A 27,818-nucleotide genomic window follows, 5' to 3' on the forward strand; every position below is an offset into this window, starting at 1 on the left:
GTTCAGGGGCCGCTGGCTTGCGGCTAATCAGAGAACTCGGCCGAAAGGGGCGGAGCCACGCGGACTACATCTCCCAGAAGCCCCGGGGGCTGCGAGCTGTTTTCCGCTCCCCATCCACTGGGCTGTTCCAGCCTGGGGCTGCCAGGGAGGCTGAGGGTTCGTTGGGCCCGCCTGGCCGAGCCAAGCTAGAGAAATGATCCCCGCCTCGCAGCGTGTCGCCTGAGAAGGGGCCGCCCTGGCCGGGTGGCAGGCCAGCCGCGGCGCGGGACGCGGGCCAGAAGGGGCGTATCGTCGTCCCGTGCTGCTGCTGAATGTCGACTCCAGACGATGCGGAGAGGCTCTCGCCGCTCGTCCAGAGATGGCCCCGCGCGAGCAAGTTCCTCCTGTCGGGCTGCGCGGCCACCGTGGCCGAGCTAGGTACCCGGCCGTCCAGCCTGGGCCTCCCCGGCCCGACCTCCAGGGGCCGCCCGGGGTGGGGGGCCGGGCGGGTGGCTTCGTTTCCGAGTGGATGCAACCCTCTCGGTCCACACCTGTCCTGCGGGCAGGTGTGGCGGGGTGGGGGCAAGGCCAGCCTTGGGAGGAGGAGGAGGGAGTGGAGGTCACGAAGATCTCTTCCTTCCAATTTTGTCTCCGTCGGATGTGCTGTTGCGCCTGAGTGTGTCCTTTAGAAGCTTCCTGAGCTTTACTCCCCTATAGGCATCATGTCCCCTCTTGTGAGGATGCCCTTTTTAAAACCACAATCCACTTTCCGTCTTTATTGAGGACATCTCTGTTTATATTCTTACCCAGCTTCACTATGTCGTTGTGTTTTGGGTCCAGGTTGTGGACTCAACTTGTGGGACTTAAGTTCTTAACCCATTCCTTACCGAGCATCCATCCACTCAGCATCTGCCTGTTGACCTCTTTTGAGCTGAGCTCAGCTGCACTGTGTATACCTTGCAAGAGTCTGAGAGGTTAATATATGAACGCTAAATCCATGGCAAGGAAGGCATCGATTGATCACGACATTATTATAATGACCACAGTGCAGGAGCCTGTGGATATACAGTTAAAAAGACCCAGGCCTGACCTTCTTACAGGTTGGTGGGGAGACATGCAGAGACATTATGCTACTTATTGTAATTTAGGTGTTATTATCATAAGAGCAGAGAGGATGAACAATTACATCTGCATGAGCAAGTCAGAGGGGCTGCCTTAGAGCAGAGCTTTGATGCCCTTGCAAGAACAGGTGATGCTTCTTGCAGGAATTTTATGAGTATAGTGCCCGTGTTTCCCCTGTGAAGCCTTCCCTGTGCAGTTTAGCATGACACTTTCATCTTCTTGCCCGTTAAAAAAGCAGTAGCTCCAATGTGTTATCATTTGTAAGGTTAGTTTGCCCTGTTATAAAACGAGTTTACTTTGTATTTCTAGCAGCGCCAAAACATGATTTCTTTTTTTTGCTCCTAGTGCTCATCCATTCTTGCCCTTTGAACCCTCCTTAATTTTTTTCTTTCTGTTCCCCCAAAGCTGAAGGAGAATTATTATCCATTGTTTTCACTGAAATACAATTCATCAACTTAAAAAAAATTTAAAGCAGATTGCTAAATGATTAGCTATATTCCCAGTTTCTTGTTTTTTTTTTTTTTAAACCCAATGTTTCCCCTGTGACCAATGCCTTTTGTAAAGGAAACTTCCTCCTGTTAAAAACTTGTGGAGAATTGTGTGGGGGCAGGGAATGAGAACCAGGGAAATCAAAATATGAGATGGTTTTGAGTACAAAAGGATTTAGGATCAGAACCTGAAGCATTATTTAAGTAACCATCAAGAAAGTAAAAATTATTTGAAAAGGCATAATTATGCTAATATAGAAGTGGCTATATCTTAAGATTTTGCAGGCTTCATATGTCAGTAAAGCACTGCTTAAATTCTCTGTATGCACACAACTTGTGTTTTAGGAAAACAATCAGCAAGATAATTAACTTTCCAAAGACCAGTGGTGCAGATTGAATATTCTCTTGGAAAAGGCACAGCTGTGGTTTTGTATCAGGTGGTGGTCACTGGAAAGACATGCAGTGTCACTAATGTTCATGAACTTATCTGAGTCGTTGTGTTTATAAAGTTATGAGCTTGATCTTCCTTATGTGAGCCAGCTAGCTTCACTTGTTTCAAGGCAAAAAGTCTACCTCTAATTCGAGATGTAATCATTAGGAAAAAAATTTCAAGTATAGTTGGTATTTTGTTAAGGAGGTCAGGCAGAAAACTCACCAGTGCTAGGAAAAAACCATTCAACATGGACCTTAATTGAAAGAGTATTGAGCCTGCCACCCTTAGGTAGAAAAGAAATGATAAACTCTATGATGCATCTTCAGTTTTTCAGACAGGCCAGTGATTCATCTACATGGGAGCAACATGAAATGACAGAATTCAACTTCATCTGGCATTTATTAAGAACCTGCCATAAGTAGTACAGTATTCTAAAAGTCACGTTGGCTGTTAATCACGGTTGCAGACCAGGTGCATCTTAGACTATAGGTACGTGAAATTATTCCCATTGGAAAGCAAAAATTGAGGACAAAAGTAGGTTTCAGATGGACATTTATGACTGAAAAGAACCTAAGGCTTGTCACTTTTTGTTTTTTTTCTGGTGCTCTGGGACAGTGATTCTCAAGTTTGGGAGTATGTCAGAATCCACTGATGTCTTAACCCCATCTGCCTACTGAAATTCCATAGGCGTGGGGCTAGGAAATAATGTAATTTTAAACAATCTCCCTAGTTGATTCTGATGTATTCTGAAATTTGAGAATCACCCATCTTGTGGTGACTAAAATCTGGGTCTGTGATTTTCTAAAAAAAATTTTGTTCACTTTTCTGAATGTTATGGGTTTCCCCCTCGTTTTTTCTTTTTTTTTTTTTTTTTGTTGTTGTTGTCAGCAACCTTTCCCCTCGACCTCACAAAAACTCGACTTCAAATACAAGGAGAAGCTGCCCTTGCTCGGTTGGGAGATGGTGCAACAGAGTCTGCTCCCTATAGGGGCATGGTGCGCACGGCCCTAGGGATTGTCCAGGAGGAAGGCTTTCTAAAGCTCTGGCAAGGAGTGACACCCGCCATTTACAGACACATAGGTATTTATCTTGATTCTAGTTGGTGAGTTTGTCATGAGTTCTGTGTTTGTCTCCTCTGCTTTCCTGTTGTGTTCAAAAGCCAGCTAGTTTCCTTCTGCTGATGTGATAAATAAATATATAATCTCTTAACCACCAGTGCTTATTAAGGAATTATAGCCTTAGGGCTTGAGAAATGCATACAAAAGTATTTAGGGATGAACTGTCCCGATGTCATGATATTTTATAATGCACTCTAAAATAATTGAGGAAAAGAAAAAGCAAGTAAGATGAAAATGTTAGTAATTGATAAATCTCCATGATAGACAGAGTATTATTTTTCTCTACTTTGCTGTATGCTTGAAAGGTTTCCTAATGAACAGGTTTTTTAAGTTTAAGAAAGAAGAAGATGAATCACTGCAATTTTTATCAACTTGAGGAACTTTTAAACACAAAATTAAATTTTTTTTTTTTACATTCTTTGAAATTGAAAATTATATTTGAATGCAATGCCAGATCTTACCAGTCTCTGTCCCTTGTGTCCAAGGCCAGGTTGATCTGAAAGAGAGCAAGGGTGACTATCTAATCTAGCCTTGGCAACAGAGTAAAAGCAGCACAGCTGATTTTTGCCTCACTTCCCAGGCTACCTATGTGGGCCATTAGTCACTCTGAAAGGAAAATAGTTGAAATTATAATACTGCCGATGAGAAACTTCTTTGCTGTGCTTCCAGTGGGGCACCCACAGGGATAGAAGTTATTGAAATTCTAGCTTGTGGACAGAACATAAATTTGCCTTCAAAAGGAGGAGGGATGGGCATGGCGTTTTCCTCCTCTCTATATATTCTTAATTATTCCTCAAGTATGTAGGGACCTTTGATCAGAAAAGTGCTCAGCACTGATATTTACCAGCTTTGTATTTTTAAAGCTTCAGTTTTCCAGATGAGCACGTTACAGTATATTCACCAGAAAGTGTCCAGAAATATGATTGTTTTGGTACTTTGTATGTTTTTGAATATCCTAAAATACTGCATCAAACTTCCTGAAATATCAAGAAAAGCTCTCTCTCTGAATACCGTGTTTTGATTTTCATGATTTTTCTTTCTTATTCTTTTCTTTAACAGCTTCTTCTTGCTCCCTATTATCATTTTGAGTTTCACTTCTTTTCATTTGTGTTTTGTTGACCACCATATGTGGTTTTATAGTTAAGATTCATTTCATATGTTTGAGATTTGACTGGTAAATTACCTTAACATAGTAAATTATCCAGTGAAGTTGCATGTGTTTATTGAATGAAAATGCCTGCTCTGTCCCAAGCTCTGTACTAGGATCGTAGAGTGTAATGAAAACATGCAAAACCTGCCTTGAAAGGCTCATGGTCTGGTGGAAAGATGAGCAAGAAAACCAAGTTAGTTTCTAATCAAGATGACAGATGCTGTATTAGACACACACCTGGGGAGTTCTGGGGGATCATAGAAGCATGACAGGTGCAATAACAGCCTAGAACACTGGAGGCCAGGTCAGAGGGCACTTTCTGGAAAACATGTTCTCTGAGTGGAGTCTTGAAAGAGTAGGAGGAGTTAGCAATATAGGGATAATCCATTCAAGAAAGCTCAGACAACATAGAAGGCCTGAGGCTTTACAAAGCATGCACATTTGGAGAACCATCAAGGCCAGGTGTCAGAAGCCTCGGTTATATGCTAGGGAGATCAGCTAGGCCTCGTCAAAGCATCCTCTTGCTTCATTAAACGTAGGGCTGAATTCATCCTTTCAATGCTCTGTTTTCAGTGTATTCTGGAGGTCGAATGGTCACTTACGAACATCTCCGTGAAGTTGTGTTTGGCAAAAGTGAAGATAAGCATTATCCCCTTTGGTAAGTTTGGTTTTGAAAATAATACACTGTATTGTACAACACAGGGAATGTCGCCAGTATCTTATAATAACTATAAATAGAGCCTAACCTTTACAAATTGTGAATCACTATATTGTACACCTATAATTTATTGAACATCATACATCCACTATATTTCAATTTTTATAAAAAGAAAAGAGGAGGAGTCCAGGGACAGAGTCTCTTCAAAGAGAGGAATGTTTTCAAAACCCTTTCATTTCGGAAAACTACTAAAACAGTAACCTATAAAACTTGGCTTACCAGCCTTTGTTAGATTGACTACATCAATGCTGTTTTTATTCCCCTGTGGTCAGAATTAAACTGCAGTTAAATTATATCTTTGAAGCAACTGTCCTTCCTTTGAATTTCAGGCCATTAAAGGCCTTCAGATTTGAATTTTGACTCCCGGTCCCTGAGCCCTCCCATCAGTAAACAAACCATCTACGCTCCTCTGTGATTTGTGTGGGTTTATTTTTTGCTTCACTTTGTCTTAAATCTCTTATCCCGGGGCTGTACCAGCATGGTATTGTTTCCCACAAAATGTGTGACATTGATAACAACCTTTAGAAAAATGCATTTCCTTTTATAATTAGGAAATCAGTGATTGGAGGGATGATGGCTGGTGTTGTTGGCCAGTTTTTAGCCAACCCAACTGACCTAGTGAAGGTTCAGATGCAAATGGAAGGAAAAAGGAAACTTGAAGGAAAACCACTGCGGTAGGTCCTCCGCTGACAGGTACCTTTCCTTTCCCCTTTGATCTCTGCATATTTGGACCCCAACATTCAGTAAAGGCATTCATTGTGACTCCTAATTTGGAAGTGATATTCACTAAGAGGAGACCGGAGCTGGACCTTTTCTTTACCTGATATGGTATACCTGTTGTTTACCAGACAAACTGTACACGTGCATCACTCTTTGCTGCTTTCCCAGCTAAGGCAGCTAGACTTGTCCCCTGCTGCTGCTTGATAGAAAGAATCTGACCATTAACAGTTGCCCTGGTGGGAATTCCAATTCTGCCATCGTGGCTTGGCCTTCTGGAAGTCCCTTAATGTTTCTAGTCTCTCTTCATCTTTAAGAGACACTATCTGAGATGGTTTCCATGACAGAGGTTCTGGCTCATCAGGTGCCAGAAAGCCTATTTTCTTTTCCTTTCCCTCTGCAGGAAGGGAAATAGCAAGGTAAACCTTATGAATTGTTCTACTTCCCTGTCTAATTTCTCTCTGCCTCTTTTCCCAAGTTTAAGGAAGTTTTCTTTTCTTTTTTTTTTTTTTACTTCAATATTACTATACTGTTGTGATATAAAATCCTCCTGTTGCACTACCCTTAATTGTCAAAAACCTGCCTTTCCTCAAAGGGCCCCTCGTTCAAGTTTATTCAGATACCACTCAGGCAGTTTCTTCTGGAAAAGGGGCAAATCTTGCAGACAGACAGATAACCCTCTGCCAGGAAACAGAGAAAACGTGGGATGTCCTGAGCTGAGCATGCAGGGGTCTGCTCCTCTGAAAACCATGGGTGTGCAACTGAGCCAGAGGCGGAGGAGGGTTTGGGGTCTCCTCTGGTGGCTTCCCACGACCACTGCCCTCTGCTCTGCTGCCCCTCCAGCCGACTCAGTGCAAAGCAAGGGTGGGCTGTGGCAGTCCAGGTCCCCTTCCCAACAGGGACCTAAGTAATGTGGACCGGGGAGGAGAAAAGGGTTCCACTCTGACTTAACCGGGTAGTTCACAGCATCCCAGGACCCATTTTGTCATCTCGCAACAACTTCTGATTACTGTGGAGCAGGGCAGAGTGGTGTTGCCTTGGTTGGCTACGTGGAGAAAAGGAACTGTTGGGGTCCAGAAATGTCTGAGTTTTCACTGATCACCTCAATATTTTTCCTTCTCTTTGTCTCTCATGTTAGACATTTTGGGTTTGATATAATAGTTAAGAAAAAAAATGTTGTAAAGAACATGAACCTTGGGATCAAGCAACCTGGGATTCAAATCCAGCCTTTACCACATTTTAGCTGTATAACCCTAGTCAAGTTCTTAACTTCCCTAAACCTCAGTTTCTTTGTTCAGATGAGAATTAGAATAATAACATACTCCATAGAGTTTTTGGAAATAAAGTATATCATATACATATACATATATATATATATATATATATATATATATATAAAACAAGCCTTGTTCTTAATAAGTGCATTAATAAGTAAATTCTATTAATAAATAAATTCTAGCTACAGTGACCATTATTCATGAGCATACTTCTTATGTAGCAGAATAGCAATTATGAATGCCCAGTAAATAGATCATATTATCTTTTTGGTGAGACTCAGAGAGTTTAATACCTGAGTAAAGCCATACAACTTATAAGTGATAAGGTGGTATTTGACACCAGGTATTTCTGGCTATATACAACCCAGGTTTTTATTTTATATCAGAGGTCTCCAGCTTTGGTTCATTAGCACCATTTTCATCTGTGTATAGAAAAAATGTGCAAAATAAGGAAAAGATAAATTTTCATAAAGCTAAAAGTATTCAATTTTAAGAACTCTTCTGAAATTCTCCTTCCTAACTTTTGGTCTAAAATATCATTTCTTTCATGAAGTGACATGAGAGTTAATCTGTTAATGTTTTCATTTGATAAAATTAAAAAATTTGAAGGTCTCCCATAATATGAGGAAAATGAACCTAGAAGTCTGATAGACACTGTTCCCTCCTATAATTAATACGTGCACAGATGATGTAAAATGTCAGGGAAGGAGTTTTAATCTATTTAATAATCTGAGAAGAGGATGGATGTTACAGTTTATAAAGATTTCCATAAAAATGTTTAAATCAAAAATTGGCCTTTTTTCTAAAGAACTATTAAGTTTATCTGGGAATTAGACTTACATGGGTTGCTTTAATTTTTAACAATTCTAGATAATTATTATTGTACTACAAATCATAACAGCTATAGCCAAATCATAACAGTTATGATGAAGCTTATGCAGTTGCATCCCATACACAGGAATGCCTAGAGTTTTCACATTTATTATTATTTCCCTTTAGATTTCGTGGTGTGCATCATGCCTTTGCAAAAATCTTAGCTGAAGGAGGAATACGTGGGCTTTGGGCAGGCTGGGTACCCAATATACAAAGAGCAGCGCTGGTGAATATGGGAGGTAATGGAAACTTTATTGAATTCTGAGAAGTCCTAATCACCTTAATCATTTTAACTATAAGCACTTACATTGGGGAAAATAAGAATTTTTATTTTATTATTTTTAATAATATGTACTGGCAACAGTCTTATTTTATGTTGTAATGTTGTAATTGAATATTTTCCCTAGAGTGATTTCACTACAATGATGTATGAAAAGGATTTCCTAAAACTAGTAACTTGGGACAGTAAGGAGATAATACTGAACCATTAGTAAGGGTTCCTCCCCACCCCATACCTCCCTCTAAGATTCACACTGGGGTATGTACCACATGTGATGGTCATTATATCTAGACTACAGATGTTTCCCCCAGTCATCCTGCTCCTCTTGCTACAGAATCCATCTGGTACAGCTAGATACCTCAGGCTGGAGACCTGAATGTTGCCTTCCCTCATTCCCATTTCTCACTTCCCATCGTCAGTCACTGGTTTCTTCAGTCTTCTAAATATTTCTTAAATGTTCCCCCCTCCAGCCTTATGCTAAGTGAAATCAGTCAGTCAGAGAAAGACAAGGACCAGATGATCTCACTTAAGGTGGGATCTACAAAACAAAACAAAATGGAAACAGACTCCTGGATACGGAGAACAAATGAGTGGTTGCTCAAGGGGAGAGGAGTAGGGAACCAAAGTAATTGCAAGGGATTAAGAGGTACAACTGAGTAACTTCACTTTCCCTTTTCACTTTCATGCATTGGAGAAGGACATGGCAACCCACTCCAGTGTTCTTGCCTGGAGAATCCCAGGGACGGGGGAGCCTGGTGGGCTGCCGTCTATGGGGTCGCACAGAGTCGGACATGACTGAAGCAACTTAGCAGCAGCAGCAAGAGGTACAGACCTCCAGTTATAAAAATGAGCCACGGGGATATAACGTACAGCATAAGGAGTTATTCCAGTAATATTGCAGTACCTTTCTACGAGGACCAGTGGTTACTAGGCATGTTGTCATGGTGACCTTTTTATAATGTATGCACCTGTCAAATCACTGTGTGGTACACCTACATAATATTGTACGTCAACTACGTTTCATTGAAAAGAAAAAGGTTCCCCCATCCGGTAACTACTACCTTAGTATCCTTACAGTGACCATTTTTACAGTAGTAACCATCAGAACACCACTAGACCACTGCCACAGCATCTACCTGATCTCTTCCCCTGCCCTCAAATTTGGACCCAATATCCAGAGAGCTTTATTGAAAATACAGATTTCAACATGTCATTTGTATCCCTACAATCCCTAACTGGCTTCTCATCACTCACAGAATAAAGTGGAAATTTCATAGCACAGAAGTGCTGCATAAATCAACCTGTACCTTCTGGGTTTGAGCAATTCATTGATTCTGGAGCACACAGTGAAGCAGAGTCATAAGTGCAAAGGTTCCACTGCCTACACACGCCACACTGCCTCACATCTGTACTATCTGTCCTCTTCCCTCTTCTCTATTTAATCACTTCTGCAGACCTTTTAACATGTGGCTAAGGTGTCTTCTCCATCATGTGCTTTACTTGAACCTCCAACTACCACCCCTCCCAGGTCACGGTGTGCTGGATGTGTTTCCGTAGTTCTCTGTGTTTAGCTCTGTTGCTGTTTTTACCTCATTTCATTGCTTTCTTCCATGTGTCTATCTCCTCCCCCTGGATTTTGAGCCCCCTGAAGGCATGGACTGTATTTTATTCATCTTTATTTTCCTAGTCCCTCTTACCTTTCCCAGTCCCTCTTACATAATCAACACACGTTTAATAAATGAATCAATGGATGAAAGACTTCTTTCTAAGACCAAAATTATATGATTCTAAGAAACTGATAAATAGCAGTTTTGCGAGTTATAGTAACATACCACTTAAACACCAAAGGAAGTCAGTCTATTTTATATTTTGCTATTTCAGTCCATTGATATCTCCTGCATCATATTAGTAGATATTCTGGGTTTCAGAAAACCTTTCAGATTATCATTTCTCAACTGATTGCTTCAATATCTTTGCAGCCCAGAGTTCTCTTCCAAGTTTTAGCTATCTACTCAGCATCTTCATTTGGTATCTCAAATACATATTACTTTGAATGTGTCCAGACCAAATCATTTACTGAATCACTTCTTTCTCCATTCTTCCCAGTCGCAAAATATGATATCATCATATTTTTATGATGGTTTTTTAGTTGAATGACCCAGAAACCTAGGCATGATTTTGATCTCTGTGCTTTCACTTACTGCTTACAACCAACCAGTCACCAAATCCAGCCAGTTCTGTCTCCCAGAGAGATCTCAAGTTCATCCACTTCTTTTCATTCCTGGAGCTACACCCTGGTCCAAAGTACTATTAATCTGCTCCTCCTGGACCACTACAAATATCTCCTAACTGGTCCACCCATACACATACACACATACATCCCACAGCCATTCTGCCCCACTCTGTGTCTGAAATTGTTCTCATTGGGATCACTGGTGCCTGTCATCTTATTTTAAAACATTTAAATAAGTCCATTCTCATTTTCACATCACTATAAGTGGCAGCGCTGTCCTTCCAGTTGTTCAGGCTTAAAACCTTGTTGTCATCTTTGCTTCCTTTCTTTCCCTCCATATTTAGTCTGCTGGCTGATCTCTTGATTCTGTCTTCAAAACACCCAGAATCTGACCAGTGCTCCACACCCCAATATCCAAGCCACCACACTTTCTTACCAGAAGAACTGAAGTAGTGTCGTATCTAATGTGCTTTGTCTCCCGATTGTCTGAGTAGACTATCACAGTGATCTTGTAAATACCAGTCCAGGTCAGCCACTCCTCTGCCCCAGACCCTCCCCTTCTCCGACTCTTGCCTCCTCTGCTCCTGTTAAACCAGTGTTTTTGCCGTTCCTCTAACATACAAAGCTAACTTTTGCCTTTTTGACCTGCTGTGGTTCTGCCTAGGACACTTTCTCATAGATATCTCCAAAGTTTACTTCCTCAAGCTTCCTGAAGGTCTCCACTCAAATATTATTTTGAGGTCATCTCCAGCTGTTCTATTTAAAATTCAAATGCACCATCCTTCCCCACCCTCGCACCCTCGCCTGATTTTCCTGCCTGATTTGTCTTCAGAGCAGTTACTGCCATCCGAAATGCCACGTGGCTTACTCGTTTATTGTCTCCTCCTTCAACAAAGAATGGCGATTTTGTTCATTTTTGTCCATGGCTCTTTCCCCAGTTCGTAGAATAATGCCCACCACATGGCACGCTCTCAGATGTCCGGTGAATGATCAAATATATCCACCCATTCTTAGCTCTTTACAGTTCACTTCCCTATACTTTGGTGTAGGTAATCTTTATAAAATTCCATGATTGTTATCTAGCCCTCCCCTGTTTAAAACCTTTCAACAGCTCTTCATTGTCATTAGAAAAAAAGTATAAAAAGCTTAATGCAGAATAATGGCCAGGATCTTTTGTTTAAAGTGATAGAGTCTCAATTCAGCCTAGCTTAGGCTAAAAAAGGAATTCATGAGCTCCAGCACTGAAAAATGCAAGGGTTGAGCTGACTCTGAGCAAAGCTGGATTCAGATGTTCAGATGATATAATTGAGTGTCTGTCTCTCTTCCATTTTCCTCCCCCTCCCTCTGTCGCTGTGCTTTTCTCTGCTTGAGAACAAGAATGGGATCTTTCATCTTTGTATACATTCTTGCCCCACGCTTAGCACATTCTTGACACAGAAGACATTCATTGTTGAGTGAATGACATTTAAACTTTCTTTCTCTATGCATTGCCAGATTTAACCACTTACGACACAGTAAAACACTACTTGGTATTGAATACACCACTTGAGGACAATATCACAACTCATGGCTTATCAAGGTAAGACTGTTTTAATTTGTCTCTTTCTATTTTTTCCTATCTCACTCTTTCTTCCATATTTGGCATAAATTCTAACTTTTATCTCTTCTGATTGGGAACCTAGTGATAACAGCCTTAAAGAAAGGCGATAGTACCTTCATAAAGAGTAATTTTCTTAAAGTGTGTTGCAGTTAAAATGTGGAAGAGAGGGGCAGAATATTTCAGGTTAAATTTCCCCAGATATTTGCACTTTGGTAGGACTATCCCAGGGTGAGATTCTGACTGTTGATTATCCAACTCAATTCAGTGGGTATGTTTGAGCATCGTTTGCGTTAAAGACACTGTGCAAGGCCCTGTAGTAGATACAAAAAGTAAACCACACTGCTTCCCAGGGAGTTTTCCAAGGGGAAAAATAAAACAAGTATAAAAACACTGCACAGTAAGTGCTAAAAGAAAGGGACTAGTTACTGTAGAGTTGGGCAGGGGGGAGGGAAGGGAGAAAAAAATAACCACTTAGAAGGGCCCGTAAAGGGGGTAGAATTAGATAAGTGTTTTGAAGGGCTGTGGCTCTTGATGGATAGAGACATGATAAAGAAGTGCTTCCTAGGAGGAGAAACAGCTTAAATTCTTTGCAACACAAGTTCAGATTATCCATTAGGCTGAGTTACTTTATAGATGTTGAGTGGCCTTATGATTCTGTTTAGCTTCTGATCTTGTTTCCAAATTCTAGAACCCTTAATGCTATTTAGACAATCCCAAAACTGTATGAGAGGGCTTCCTAGGTGGCACAGTGGTACAGAATCTGCCTGCCACTGCAGGAGACTTAAGAGACATGGGTTTGATCCCTGGGTCGGGAAGATCCCCTAGAGAAGGAAATGGCAACCCGCTCCAGTATTCTTCCTGGGAAAATTCCGTGGACAGAGGAGCCTGGTGGGTTATAGTCCACGGGGTCGCAAGTAGTCGGACACAACTGAGCGATTCAGCACGCACACACACAAAACTGTGTAAGTAGTGCCAAGTTGATGATATTTAGAGATACAGACATAGATAGAAATGATTCTTAATTTTAGGCTCCCTTTAACTTTATATTCTTACTGTAGTTTTTCTTCATTCATCCTCTTAAAATAAGTGTTATCGTTCATGCTGCTACGGCAATCATTCTGTCTTTGCTCACCTTTCATATTCCAAAATCTCATCCAGGTGTGTTCACAAGCAATAACATATTTTCTGCAGCCAACAGCCCAACCGCCTGTTTCAGAGCAAACAGAACTTGGGGCCTCCATCCTATAAACTTATGTATCGTATCTGTACCCAACCTGACCTTCCCTTCACTGTCTCCGTTTTATGCTGTTCTCTCTGCTTCTGAGACTTTCTTCCCCAATTCTTCCTTGTCAAGTCATTCTGTGAAATAGTCTCAACTTTCAAGGGACTTGTCTGTTCCAGTGTTACCATCTGTTCTGGGAGCAGGATGTTCAGTTCTAACAGCTCCACAGTGATGTTACCTCTGTTACTTTTTCACTGTCTTTACCCAAATGGTCTTTGAAATACCAGCTCTTTATCCTAAGATTCAGGGATTTCCCAGCAGGTGTAAATCTGCCTAATGGACACGACTCCACTTAATGGATCTTTTTTTGGAAAGACGTAAAATTTCCCATCACTATATTCCAGCCCTAACTGAAATAAGTTTATCTTATTGTTCTCTAATTCAGGTTTTGCAAATGATTGAGATCATTGGGTGCTGAGATGATTGGTACTTGGTTCATTCTTAGCCCTACCCACTGGATCAGGTTTTTAAATGGGGTCAGGGGGAGTATGTGTGGTCCGTGAGGCAGCTCAAAAGGTGCTGTCCATGAACTCACAGCTGGCTAGGTAAACAGTGCTGTGTAATCTAGAAGTTCTGGACGCTGCATCACAGGGTAGAATGAGTGCTCACTGAGGTTGAAAGAGGGTTGCAGCCGTGCAATCGAGAGATTTATAGGAGCCATCAACATCCGAGGGAAGGGAGTTTGCTCTGATGAAGAGGAGTGAAAATAGGGCAGGCACTGAAGTGGGTGCTTCAGAATGGTTAAGAAGGGTAAACTGTATGTTACGTGTATTCTCCCATAATTAAAAACAATGGTGTATGCGCTCACTTGAGCAGCACAGATACTAAAAACAGTAGCGTAAGTACGCTGAAGTTCTAGGGCAGGGAAGGAGCAGTAGAAGACGTGTGGCTAGGATTTTAGGGAGATGGGGAGGCAGGTGGCAAGGTATGCTAATATAGGAGGAAGTAGAAAGGAAATTATACAGAACGGGAAAACCAGAAGAGTCCCCCTTTTCCCTCTTTTTAAATCATGAGGCTGCTGAGGGGTGAAACTGGGCAAAAGATTAGCTTACACTGTATGAAGATCATACGTGAGCATGGTTCTTTAGTTGATGCGGAAGAGGATTGTTCATCCTGAAACCATGCTTATGGACTAATACAGACTAGCCTTGCACAGGGCCATCTGGTCTCCTGGAGAGAACAGAAGACGTACCCAGTCATTCTCTGTCTATCATCACTTAAGACACATTCTGGGCTTCGCTTTGTGGGTGTTACTGGCAGGGAGTGATAAAGGTCAATAGCAAAAAGTAGCCATGTTCCTGTCAAGTATCCAGGCAAAATTGATGTAACTTTTACAGCTCTGTCTTCTCACTTTGACTCTAGATACCATCTTACCTGAGGCCTCCTTAATGCAGGATTTGTTCTCTTAATATTTAAAGGCACCTAGCCAGATCACACTACGTCCTGCAAACGATTTGATAAGAGGAGGATGAGGCGGGCCACTGGCAGCTGGCCCCCAGGGTGTCTGTGTACCAAACAGGCCCACAGTTGCCAAAGGGGATCCTTGATGTGGTTATTATACAGGTAAAAAATCCTTTAATAAGTACACTAATTAACAACTACTAATGAATGAGGGCTGCCTATCTTTTAAAAGTAGAATGTATTAATAGCATTAACACTGGTAGAAGTAGTTTCCACTCTTGAAACATATGTCTAGCTGAGCCGGCCCCCAGCCTCTCTGAAGCAAGTAAAAAGGTAGTGTTTCTTTCCAGTCTTTTGAGCCAAAAAGGGGAAATTGTGTATAGTTTTCTGTCTTCTTTGTTTTACTCACCTCTTGACTGGTCTTGTAAGCTGTTTCTAGTAGACTTAAGTTTCAGAACTTAGGTGAATTTTGTAGTTGGTTGCCTGTTTCTATGTAAAAATATGAAGGTATATTAAAATGAGGGCTTCCCTCATAGCTCAGTTGGTAAAGAATCCGCCTGCAATTCAGGAGACCCTGGTTTGATTCCTGGGTTGGGAAGATCTGCTGGAGAAGGGGTAGGCTACCCACTCCAGTATTCTTGGGCTTCCCTTGTGGCTCAGCTGGTAAAGAATCCACCTGCAATGCGGGAGACCTGGGTTCAGTCCCTGGGTGGGGAAGATCCCCTGGAGAAGGGAAAGGCTACCCACTCCAGTATTCTGGCCTGGAGAATTCTGATATTAAATCTTGACTTTCAGAGGATCTGAACAAATAGGAAAGAATGTTGAAAGAACAGTAGTCTACACCTCCCGGGATATATATGGTGAAGCAGTAAGTTCTTTCCACGTAGGCAATGCCTATCGTGTGAACAGAGACCCAAGAAAAGTTATATGCAGTCAGGTCACTTGCTGGAAAATGAAAATAGGTTATATGATTTCTTTCTTTTGAATTCAGGTATTCCTGAAGTGTGTTTCTCCTTTGAATGATCAATCCTGATCTAAAGACTCATAAAGAACATGGGTGCTTGCTGCTCCAGCAGTTCAAAATAAGAGAGTGTGAAGATTCCTAATGCAATTTCAACCTCCCCACCACAGAGCCTTCAGAAACTTCAAAGGCCTTACCTGGCCCGAAAGTCAGCGGTCCTTATCTCTGGGAGACACTTGATGTTCTGGGAAGAGATAAAAGTTGTCCACAGTTTTCCTTTCTAGCTTTCCATTAACCCAAGATAAGATGCTCTTTCCACCCCTCTGATTCCCGTCTCTGGACTCAGCTGCCAACTTCTGGGTCTCGGGCCTTCATTTTGCCTGATTCAGGATGACCACCCATCTTATCATCTGTGTTTCTCCTGGAAAAGTTTACAGCAGTTAATGGCTTCTCAGGTTATGGGATGTCGATCACATTCCTGTATTGCCTCTCTCACGCCCACATACATAATGAACTGCTGGTGGCCTCTGAACTGTTTAGTCACTCATTTAAAGGAATCTTGATTTAGTCTGCAGTGGGTTGGCCATATGCATTTTGTCTGTCTTAAATAACTGACCAGAAGCCTTTTTCAAAAAGCCTTGAACTGCCCCCCACACTTTAAGATCCTTTCCCCTTGCATTTGAGAATAAAATCTTAGCCTTCTCTGCCTGCATCTTTAGTTTCTGATCTGGCTGGTGAGAAGGAACCATCTATGTCAAGATCTGCTCTCACCCAAGAACGTTTCCATGACTGCCTCTCACCTGGTTAATCCCTATCATCTGATCTCATTTCATTTTTTTTTTCCATAGCACTAACTGTACCTGGAATTATTCATTTCTCCTCTCCCTCTCCCCAGTTAAGTACCTTGAGGACAGGATTTTATTTGTCTTGTTCACTGCCTAGAAGAGTGCCTGCCTCCAGCAGATGTTCAGTGTATATCTGTTGACCAGACTTTGCTTTAATTTTTTTTAGCTCTTTAATGAATGAATTTATCATTGATTTTAAGCTAAAAGAGCATTAGTATGAAAAATATTATTGGACTAGATTTAGTATTCCATTCTTTCTAAATATCAAATCCCCCTTCCTTAAAATTTGGAAGCTGCTACATATTACCTTTCAATTTCATTTATCTACAGTTTATGTTCTGGACTGGTAGCTTCTATTCTGGGAACACCTGCTGATGTCATCAAAAGCCGAATAATGAATCAACCACGAGATAAACAAGGAAGGTAGATAGAAAGTCTTAGTTTCCGTGTATCTGAATGTCTACAATAACAATGTCCTTTAAAGACTCTTCCTTGTATTTATTCTTGTTGGAAATGTATTTTTGTGTTTACATGTGTTCAAACAGGACATTGTTTTTATGCAATTATCCGCTTTGTGTCTGATGGAAAAGTACTGTGCATTTGGGGAAATAAGCTAATTTAACCATCATATTGTTTAGACACAAGGTGTTGATTGTGACTTTGTTATTTTCATAGAGTTTTTGAAAATATACTTAAGAATTTGCAGGGCATTTTTTCAGAAGCTCATGACTTGTGAGTAACATGGGTAATTTAATTGGCTATAAAACAGTATGTTCTCTCTGAAGAGACTAGATGGAGTGAATTCTAAGTTATCAGACCAAGGGTGGGGTGAATCCCAAGAGTCAACCTTGAAAAATATCTTTAAACTCAAAAGAGGTGTCCTATGTATACAGAAGCACAAATATTATTTGTTCTAACCTAGCAGAAGATAGTTAAATAAGTTTTCCTAGACTATTTTTAAATTTTATTTATATATCTATTTACATGTAAGAAATTTAACAAAATTGTCTTCTTTCCTTTTTAGGGGCCTTCTGTATAAATCATCTACTGCCTGCTTGATTCAGGCTGTTCAAGGAGAAGGATTCCTGAGTCTCTATAAAGGGTTTTTACCATCTTGGCTTCGAATGGTAATGTTAGGTTTTTCATGCCTTTGTTTTTGTTTTCATTGTACTTAAATTACTTTTCATCTATAAATATTTTCCCTTTTCACTTCTGGCTTCTGGCATGGTTCTGCCCCCAAATCATGGTTCTTTCTTTGTTTTCTCTTTTTGTTTTCTTTTACCTCCACCCCCCCTTGGTAGATTAAGGTAAAATAATTCAGTTACATCAGAAATGAATAGATTGATAGTCTGATGTCATAAAGCCAGTGGATAGATTGTTCTGAAATGTAAAGACTTGCTATTTAGCCAAAATATTACAGTTTGAGACAGGTATACAGATTTCATACTAGAGACCATTGTTATGAAAATGTCACTATTTCAAACAAAATTAGTTACTTTGATGATAAATATTGGATTATCCAATTGTGGCTCAGCAGTAAAGAATTTGCCTGCAATGCAGGAGATCACCTGCAATATAGGAGACACGGGTTCAATCCCTGCGTCAGGATGATCCCCTGGAGAAGGAAATGACCCACCTAATCCAGTATTCTTGCCTGGAGAAGCCCATGGACAGAGGAGCCTGGCAGGCTTCAATCCATGGGGTAGCAAGAGTCAGACATGACATAGTGACTAAACCTACCACCCATTAATACCTATCACCACAAAGCTCTGCTTAGGAAGAAGACCTCCTATCATTTTCATTTGGTTTGGATACTGTTTTTTACTAAAGTGAATTAGCATGTAGAATTAGATAGACTTATCTAAGTAACATAACAAATACAATAAAAACAAGGTGCTCAAGTATTTTTTGAGTTAGAATATATTTGAAAAAATAGGAGTTACAGGTTTAGAAATTCAGTCAATGCTTTACACAGTATAGTATAATAATATGAATTGAGCACCTGTTCCATACAAAGTCCTGACTCAGTGCCCGACTTTAGGAGGAACCCAAGAGCCTCAGTCTGCTCCAGTGCTAGAGCTTCCAGTCTAGGTCAAGACAAACCCTGAGTGAAGACTTGGGAAGGGGCAGGGTGCAGGGTCATGGTGCTTTCAGAACAGACAGCAAGTAAGGACCGCCTAAGCTAGGAGGTTAAGTAAACCTCATTGGAGACTGGATTTCTCATTGAGATTTGAAGAATGAGTGGGACTTAACTAGGTTAAAAGGGAAGAAAAGAACATTCTGGGTGTAGGAACTAGCTGGAGTGGACAAAGGACACGATGCAGTCAGAGAACCGATGCAGTCAGAGAACTGAAGGAAAGCCAGCTGACCAAGGCACAGAGATGTGGAGGAGAGAAGCCCAGGGTGAGGCCAGAGGGAGGCAAAGATGGGATTGGATGGGGCCGTAGGACCCTTGAGAGTGAGGGGCATTGGCCTGATGACGTGTGCTCTTAAGAAGATCATTCTGGCTGCTGTGTGGTTTGAGGAAAGACCAGGAGTTGTGACAGATGACAGATAATGATAACTCAGACTAGAATATGACAATAAGGACAGAAGAAGATAGATTAGGAAAAAAAAAAGGAGGGGGGCAGATAGAAAGGAGATTAAAAAAAAAAAAATACAACCGAATGGAGATGGGGAAATGGTTGCAGAAGGCAAAGAAAAATCGAGCTTCATTCCCAGATTCCTGCCCTGAGCAACCAATGATGTGATTTCCTAATATGGGATCATTTGCAGGGAAGAAGATTTCGTGGTAGAATCTCAAGTTTAGTTTAGAAATGTGAAGTTTTGGATAGTCATAGGACATCTAAGAAGAGATATCTAGATGACTAGCTTCATATATTGGCCTGGATCTTAGAATCATGAGGATGGAGATTTAGACCTGAGCACCGTCTACGCACAGATAATAACTGAAGTGCTGGGGATAAATGACATCACCAAGGGTGGTAGGTATCCATCTGTTAACATGAAACTAACAGCCAAAGCCCTTGGCAATATCTGATACAAAAGCACACCTAAGCTGTAAACTATTATTTTCATTGTCTTGGTTATACTTTGAAGTTATCTCAAATCTATGGATATTTAATGAAAAGGAAGATTTTGACTTGGCCTGCATAAACCGGGTCCTATTATAAGTGCTGGTAACACCAAGGAATAAGATGTGTATTTTTTTGCTCTCAAGGAGCATACAATGTGATGGGAGAAGTTAGACACATAAGTAGTTAAAATTACAGAGATTATAAAGTTAAGATTATGAAGTCACTTGCTATATGGCCAGTGACATGCTAATCATATTCATGGCTTAACTCATTGAGTTCTCCCAACAATCTATTTAGAAGGTTACTATCATATATTTCATTTATAGAGGAGAAAACTAAAGCGAAGTGTCTAAATAACTTGGCCAGGCTAGGTGGTTATTAACTACTGGCATTAGGGGCTCAAACCCAGGCAGTCTGGCTTCAGAGGACACATATTCTAAAGAGGTTGCCAGTGCTGTGAACAAAACATGGAAGCACCCATAGTGGAGTAAAATGGCTTGAACTCTTTGGGAATTCCCAAAAGGCTTCCCAGAGGTGATCCCTGATCCGAGCTTTGAAGGATCAGTGGGTATTTGTCAAGAAAACCATGAGGAAGCAACAAAAGCAAGTCATGGGTGACCCCAAAAAGTCTGGTGAACTGCAGAAAATTCTGTGTGGCTAGACTGTAGGTCCTCAGAGGGCAGATGATGGGAAGAGAACATAGAAGAGCATTTAGGCTGAGAAGGACCTTGGGGAACCAATTCAGTAGTTGAGGTGAAATTGCAGTAGCAAGCACCTGTTTGAACATGGGAGCCATGTGCTAATGTTTGCTTGGGGACAAGTCTACTGTGGCAGCAATGTCGAAGCTGTCGTGAAAGTTAGAATGCAAGAAGGCAAGTTTTGGTGATGGTCTAGCCAGGAGATGATTGTAGATATGGAGAGAGGTGGATTTCACGAACATTTGTGTTCTACTCCACGGGACTTAGTAACTGGTCAGACAGAGAAAGGGAAGGAGGGAGAGAAGGGAAATGAGACTTTGATGTTTCTGGTGGGGAAGACCATGAGGATGGGTGAGACCAGGGGTGAAAAACCAAACTAAGAGGTGAGGGAGAACATCCCAGGACAAAGGAGCGCTGAGACCACTTGATCTGACCCATTGTCTTTGTAACATGAGACTCAGAAAGTGTAAATGACCTCAGGATGAATACCTGCTAAGCTCTTTACATGCATAATTTTTTTTTAAGTCTTACAAGAACCTAACATTACAGGTAGTGTGATCCTCATTTTTCAGATGAGAAAAACACAGCTCAAAGTATAAGAAACTTGCTCAAGCTCATGTAGCTAGTTATGGCCAAGCTGGGAATTCACTGCAGATTTGTTCAACTCTAACTAAACCCATGGTCCTAACTAAGACAGTATACCGAGTATCTCAATGTCCTGCAGCTCATTGTAAAAATTTTAGAAAAGAGACAGGGTGTGGTGATGAAGAGAGGTTACTGGAGACAGGATAGCTAACCACCCAAGATCACCAGGGTGGCGTTGCTTTGTTGATTTGCCACAGTGCCGGACCTGAGCGTAGAAGTCTGTTGACTCATGAGCACTTTCATTTAAATTGGTCTTTGCACATACAACTGCCTTTCAGCCAAACTCACTGAAACCAATGAATGGACCACAGCATTGGCTCATCCACACTGAGAAATACATCTGGCCAGTGGTCTCAATGCTAAAGTCCTCTGGATGGGTAAATTCAAACTATAGGGGAGCCAAGTCATAATCAGAAGGTTGCCTGCTGAACACAGAATAATAATAACAGGAATAGCTTATCTGTAAACTTAATATTGAAAAAGATCAACCCAAGAGTCCCTGTGTGTTCAACCCCACAGTAAAAAGCATGGAGAAAAAAACATTTTTTTCCAGCAGTTACGATAACATGGTGTCTATACACTTAGATTCTTTTCAGTGGTACAACTATGCCAATGAGGCAAAAACAAGTAAAAGAAGGTACTGGCCATATGCCCTTCTGCAGAGGCTCAGGATATCCAGTCTATATCCTGTACATGCTATTTGGCTCTCCCTCTGTAACTCCTCTTCAAAACCCATCTAAACCTAATCCCAGTTCCTTACCCTAGTTAGAGATAGCATGGCCTCGCTTTGCTCAATCCCTGAGTAATATTTTCTTTCCTTCACATATAGTTTGGTTGCTATGAGGAAGAAATCTGATAACCAGAGCCATCAGGATTGACTGCCTAGTCCATTCTTAACTGAGACCTCTGCTTCTAGATCCAACTGCAGTCACATCCTTGGCTTACTTCATTTTTATTGTCACAAGACTGTGGTGTCATCTCAGCTTCTTTGTCTGTGTCTTCATACACTTAATTGACCAAAGTTGTATTCTCCTAAATCTACTAGTGAGTTGTCAGTCTACTAGTATAACTTGCTCAACATTTCTAAACATGTATGACACAAATGCTGCTTTATAAACGCTCTAAGCAAATACATTTTTCATTCTAATTGCTTAAGTTTATTTCTCTATACTCTAGTGTGATTAGGGTTTCTCTCTGATCAGTATTATCCATAACTTAGGAACCAAACCAGATAAGAACTGGATCCAAGACATACTTTGATGATTACTTCCAGTGTTTCCTCTGTGATCTCCATCTGTCTTTAGCATTTTTATCTTCTGTTATTGATTAACCCTCATCCCCTTATAATTCCTTTTGGTACAGTGACACCTTCATATCCAGTTCTTTCTGAGGTGAGAGCCCTTTTCCCCACTTGATGTGCATTTTTGTGTTCATCATGTGATATACCAGGTGTTGGTTTTATGATCGAACTCTCAAAGGATCATCTTTCATCTCTACTTTCAAGTTCTTCAGGGCTTCCTTGTCATGCTCCATACATCACACAAACTACATGTAGACGAAAAGAGCCCAGCCTAGAATTCAGGCACGCTGTGTCCTAGCCTTTTATCCAGTAGTGGTCAGTAAAAGGAACCCTGGAATGGAAGTCAGAAGCCCAAGGTCCAACTCCACCATGCTGGCAGGCATCTGATTGCTAAGCCTTAGTGTCCTCATCTGTAAAACAGGGGTATCAATACCTTTTCTTTCCATTATAAATTGTTTGGAGAAATCTGTGACAAATAAGACCTGAAAATGCTTTGTAAATGATAAGGTGCTCTACAAAGGTGAAATGCCAAAATATTTGTTTTCAGCCTAGGTGGATTCAAAATGAGTTCATCATTCAAAGATGTGTATGCGTATGTGTAGAAGATTTATAATTGCTTTGAAATATGCACTAATTTCTTTGGTTAATCTTTCAGACCCCTTGGTCACTGGTGTTCTGGCTTACTTATGAAAAAATCAGAGAGATGAGTGGAGTCAGTCCATTTTAAGCCCTTAAAGATACAGTGTTCAGTATCATTGAAATGCGGGCATCTGCAACACACACCCCCTATTATTTCTACCTCTTTAGGAAGACACCTTACTCCACAGAGACTGTGATTTATAGGGGGCAGCACTTTATTTTTACCTGGAAACCCAAGTTCTCTTTGACTCCTCTTTTTGTTCACAAGCAATCTGATTGGATCACACAAGACCACCCAATGAGACCCCCGCACAACGTTCTCTAAGGAAGGATCAAATCCTGACCACTTAACTTGAGAGAGAAGATTCAAGCTTCGAGATGCTATTCTATGCTGTAGAGCCTGCTTAGAGGAGAAAGTGCCAGAAAGGAGACAGCATCTCAGACCTGAAGCGGACAGTAGGGATGTGGAAAAATACATCCGTACATAGGGACCAAGGAATATACTTAACATGTGTCAGTATTTACAACTGAAATCTGATAATTCACTTTTCTGTTGTCATTAAAGTGCATATATTATAAACTAAAGGGAAGTGAATGAATAAACATTTTGAGTTTCCCTAGTGCTGAAGGAGGTTGATGTACCTTTTCTTGCCAGGAGAGTGAAAAAAAAAAAACAGTTTGGATCTCAAGGGAAGAAGCCTCATTCTCTCAGTGCCCTGTGATCTGTGTTCATTGGTCAAATCTCTGCCACACAGGCTAAGGGCTTCCTGACAGCCACAGACCACATCTTAATGAAAACAGAAAAGAATGTCTGCTTTGCGACATATCCCATTCCAGCCTGAAGTTGTCGCTGGCCCTCAAGAATCTCAATATATGAAAAATGGGGCTTATTTGATGAAGGCTCAGGTGGACAGGTCCTTTTAATAAAGAAATATCTGGTATCATCAGTCTCAGTGGCATTTAAAGCAAAGGTAACATGAAGTCAGCCAACATACAGCCTCTCTTAATCCCCCCTTCCCTAACACTAAGAGCCTGAGAGAGGGGGAGGGGAAACTCAGAAATCACACAAAAGCTGTCTCTAGCCTGAATCTTATTCAGTCTGAGAAAGCTTCCTGCCTAAAAAGTGATAAGGATAAACTGCCTGTGGTACACAATTATGTCTCTAGTCATTGAATCATATCCCTTTTCTTAGAAAGATGAGAGATTTCTTCACATTCACCTCTATACCACCTGTTCCCCCAGCCTCAGACACTGGGCATTTCTGGATGGATAGCTACAGTTATGGGAAAAGGCTGTAATTGTCAAAAGAGGAAAACTCCAAAAGCTGAGACCCAAGAGAGACACTGGGGCTGACCAAACAGGATTTTTCCTGGGCATAGATGATGTTGAATGGAAAAAGTTTACAAGTACTCTGTGGTTGCCCTAATGTATAATCACTGCCATTTAAGAGGGAAACTATACTTTAAAATATATTTTAGTGTGATGTACTCATATGTAGTGGCTTATTTTTTTAATAGAATTTACAGAACATGGAGTTTAATCTCTTAAAATCTTTAGGTGGTCTGCTTTTCCATTGTATTTGTCAACCTGTATGAACTGAGTTGTTAAATATACTTAAAATAATAATATGTACTTAAGTTCTCAAATTGTCTGTATTGGAACCACTTTAGGAAACTTTGTTTTTTGTGTGTCTTTTATAATTATGTAAATCAAGTAAATATTAGATCAAAATAATTATATGCAAATTGGATCATGGAAAAATTTATTTAACTTTATTCTTTGAGGGGCTCGAGGTGAAAACATTGCTTGCATAGTGAGACTATTCCTTGATGTCTGGATTGGAATAATTGGATTTTTTTTTTTAAACCTGAAATGACTCCTTGGGAGGGTCTGGCTTAACTCTCTCATTTTCTGTGTTGGGAGACTGAGGCCTGGAGAAGTAGAGTTGTTCATGCTCATAACTTATTCAGTAGCAGAATCAGGATAAAAATACAGATCTAATTACTGTTACCACTGACAGCTATTATACATTACTTAGGTACTGAGTAAATGTCTCATGTCATTTTTGCAACATCCCCGTCCAGGACTATTGAATCTTCCAAGAACAGGTTTTTTCTTTATGGCATTTTTTTTTTTTGGTCATAGACATTTTAAATGAATTTCAGTTGCCTTTGGCATACATTCTAGAATGGAGTCTAAAATACTTTAGCTAAAACATGAAGAGCCCTGAGAATCTGCCCAAATCCTGTAGATAACACATATATCCTATCACAGTCATGCTTTTCCAGTGAAATCATTTTCATTAATGTATCTTGGAACTTTGCTTATTTTACTAACTTGAAATCATCTTGTTCTTCTCCAGAATAACCCACAGTAAATAAAAAGAAATAAGTTCAGTAATTTTGTGTCCACACTGAAAGACTTAACATTTCAGTCTCACTTTTTTAAAACTGTATTTGGTATTTATCTTCAGCTCAGTATCAATAATACTTAACCTCTAAGTTTCCTTTGCTAAGCTTCCACTTTTTTCCCTTCCCAAATGATTTTTTTCTCGCTGAAAAATATACATGTTCTTATTTTTAATTATATACAGTCCTTTGTTCCTTATATGTATAAGTGAATTAGCATATATCTAAATAGAGAACATTTCTTAAATTTGCTTTCAGTGAGGAATAATGTATCTTCATCAAGTGCTCCAAATCCTATCTTAATTATAAGCCACTAGTGGTAGGGCTAGTAGCATTTATTTGCCATTAGGTACTCAACAAAATTTACATATGGTATGAATCAATCAATTTTGTCTTCATTATTTGAAGATCTGTGACTATCAAAAGACTAGTCTGAAATTTCTTTCATTTTGCCAAGAAAAAAGGAAGGAAACAAATTTAAGGAAGTTTTAAATGAGAAATTGATTTTCTGTCATCTTTAAATTTTTAAGCATAACCACTGATGTACAACTGAAATAGTTATACATGTCTTTTTCTGTTTAATGAAAACAGATTCCCTCAGGACCTCCATTGGAAAAATCTTTCATTTAATACTTGGTGGTTACTTGAGGGTGAAAATATTTGATGCTCTTCTCCCCAGTTAAACCAGAACTCTTTTAAAAATGATTCCCAAAAAATACATATATTACTGAATGCCAGGAAATGTGGAGGAAAGGCTGAACTTGGATTCTCAAGACCTTTATCCTGTTGGGTTGGTCAAAAAAGTTCATTTGGGTTTCTCCATAAGGTGGTATGGAAAAGCCCAAATGAACTTTTTGGCCAACCCAATATTTGGGGTTCTACTTCTGACAAAGTAGTATAATCAAGTCCCTTCATTTCTCTTGATGGTTCATTTCTTTTTAAGATGAAGTGGTTGAACTCTAGCATCTTGCACATATACTTGAAGAGGGTCATTATATTAATGTCATGTTAAAAAAGAAAAACTTAAGATTTTAAAAAATTATCAGGATTTTCTTTTTCCTGGATTTATTTAATTTCTTTAAGATGAGGAAAGTTTTATTCAGGACTTACAGCAGAATATAAGCTTTTTATGTGGCTGGAAGTCCTTCCTTCACCCAGCAGGAGACACATCGTCCTTCAGGCAACAGTGGGCATGTCATCCCACCTTCTTACCTTCAATTACTCCACACACACACAAGAAAACTTAAAATCTTTCATAGTGTATCCAAGCCCCTCTCAACCTGGCTTCAACCCATTTTTCTAATGTTTTCATTTCACTGCACACCCACTCTCTACCTCCTCACAAATGCATCGCCCCGGAAGATGTTCTTCATTTGGCAGCTTCCTAGGCAGTGTTCGTTTTGTGCTCTTTGCCTAACATTCTTCCCCATCACTACCACCCATTTGTCTTCACTTTCACTGGTGAAGTCCTACTTTAACATCTAGAATGATCTCTGAAGACTTGAAGACCTTCAACACCTCTGTTCCTATGGCTTCCCCTCCTGCGGATGTCTGTCTGTCTGCATGGACATGAGTCTGCTTCCCCTAGATGAATGAACTCTTGCAAGCAAGGACCATCTCTGTTTCTCTTTAAAACTTCAAATAGAAGTCAATTAGAAGAAATCTGTTGAATTCAGAGATTGGGTGGGGATGGGTGGAGAGAAAAAAACATGTACACGTGTAAGTCATATGCTGTGTTCTTCCTACCTTAAGAATAATTATATCAGGTCAGTAACACTTGATTTCATGTGATTCCTTACCATATGCAGTGCTTAACTGCATTTTCAAAAGATCGTGTGTCTTTAAACAGGTAATTTTAAAGAAGTCGTCATCAGTTTAATAGCTATCCTACAAAAATCTAGAACTTGATAGTTTTAAATAATACAAAATATTTGGTTGGATGATGAGCAATTAATAAATATGTGATATGTTTATATTATTTTTCCTTTTAGAGTGTATGTGAAAATTCTGTCACTGTTTGTATGTACATTTTACCCATTCAAGTGTTTTATTATTTCTGAATTCTGAGGAGTATGTGATTATTTTTCTCTCCCCATACTTTACCCCTAGCGGGCTGCTGTGATTGTCAACAGCAGCGGGATCCACTTTGAACGTTTGATAAAAGCAGATGAAGAGGCTTAAAGATGTCTGTTTGCTGAAAATGTCTGGTAACAAACAGGAATATATGTGAGTAAATATAGCGCATCATTCTGATTTTTAAAATAAATGCTTTAAAACGGCTAATGGGTTGTCAAGGGCTTTGTTTTGTCCTCATGTGATTTCATCCTGGTGCGTCTTTGAATTTAAAATGATAACAAATTTAGAGACAATTTTTAAAGCTTAATCTTTACTTTTCAGAATTGAAACAGAAAGTAGTTTAATTTAGAAAGTCAGATTTGAAATGTTTATATTAGCGAAAAGAACGCTTATACCTTGTTGCTTAAAACTCAACATTCAGAAAACTAAGATCATGGCATCTGGTCCCATCACTTCTTGGCAAGTAGATGGGGAAACAATGGAAACAGTGACAGACTT

The 27,818-nt window shown here is 40.2% G+C and overlaps 1 protein-coding gene across 5 annotated transcripts; it reads left to right on the forward strand.

Annotated features, from left to right (window-relative positions):
- Nucleotides 1-121: 121 nt before the first annotated feature.
- On the forward strand, nucleotides 122-27,521 carry SLC25A27 (solute carrier family 25 member 27). 5 transcript variants are annotated; one of them, XR_010660073.1, is made up of 9 exons: nucleotides 122-417; nucleotides 2,911-3,102; nucleotides 4,864-4,948; nucleotides 5,560-5,682; nucleotides 8,002-8,114; nucleotides 11,883-11,967; nucleotides 14,689-14,833; nucleotides 16,808-16,900; nucleotides 17,502-17,522. XR_010660073.1 is itself a non-coding variant. In XM_065912888.1 (9 exons), the coding sequence occupies exons 1-9, from the start codon at nucleotides 312-314 to the stop codon at nucleotides 27,423-27,425; spliced, it is 972 nt and encodes a 323-aa protein (XP_065768960.1). In that variant the 5' UTR covers nucleotides 122-311; the 3' UTR covers nucleotides 27,426-27,521. The 5 variants fall into 5 exon arrangements, 4 of the variants coding, with proteins under 4 accessions (XP_065768960.1, XP_065768959.1, XP_065768963.1 ...); XM_065912888.1 differs by lacking the exon at nucleotides 14,689-14,833 and adding an exon at nucleotides 27,354-27,521 and having other exon boundaries at nucleotides 17,502-17,604; XM_065912887.1 differs by lacking the exon at nucleotides 14,689-14,833 and adding an exon at nucleotides 22,853-25,232 and having other exon boundaries at nucleotides 17,502-17,604.
- Nucleotides 27,522-27,818: the final 297 nt, after the last annotated feature.

Source organism: Muntiacus reevesi, chromosome 20 (assembly GCF_963930625.1).
Source record: "Muntiacus reevesi chromosome 20, mMunRee1.1, whole genome shotgun sequence".
Taxonomy (NCBI): domain Eukaryota; kingdom Metazoa; phylum Chordata; class Mammalia; order Artiodactyla; family Cervidae; genus Muntiacus; species Muntiacus reevesi.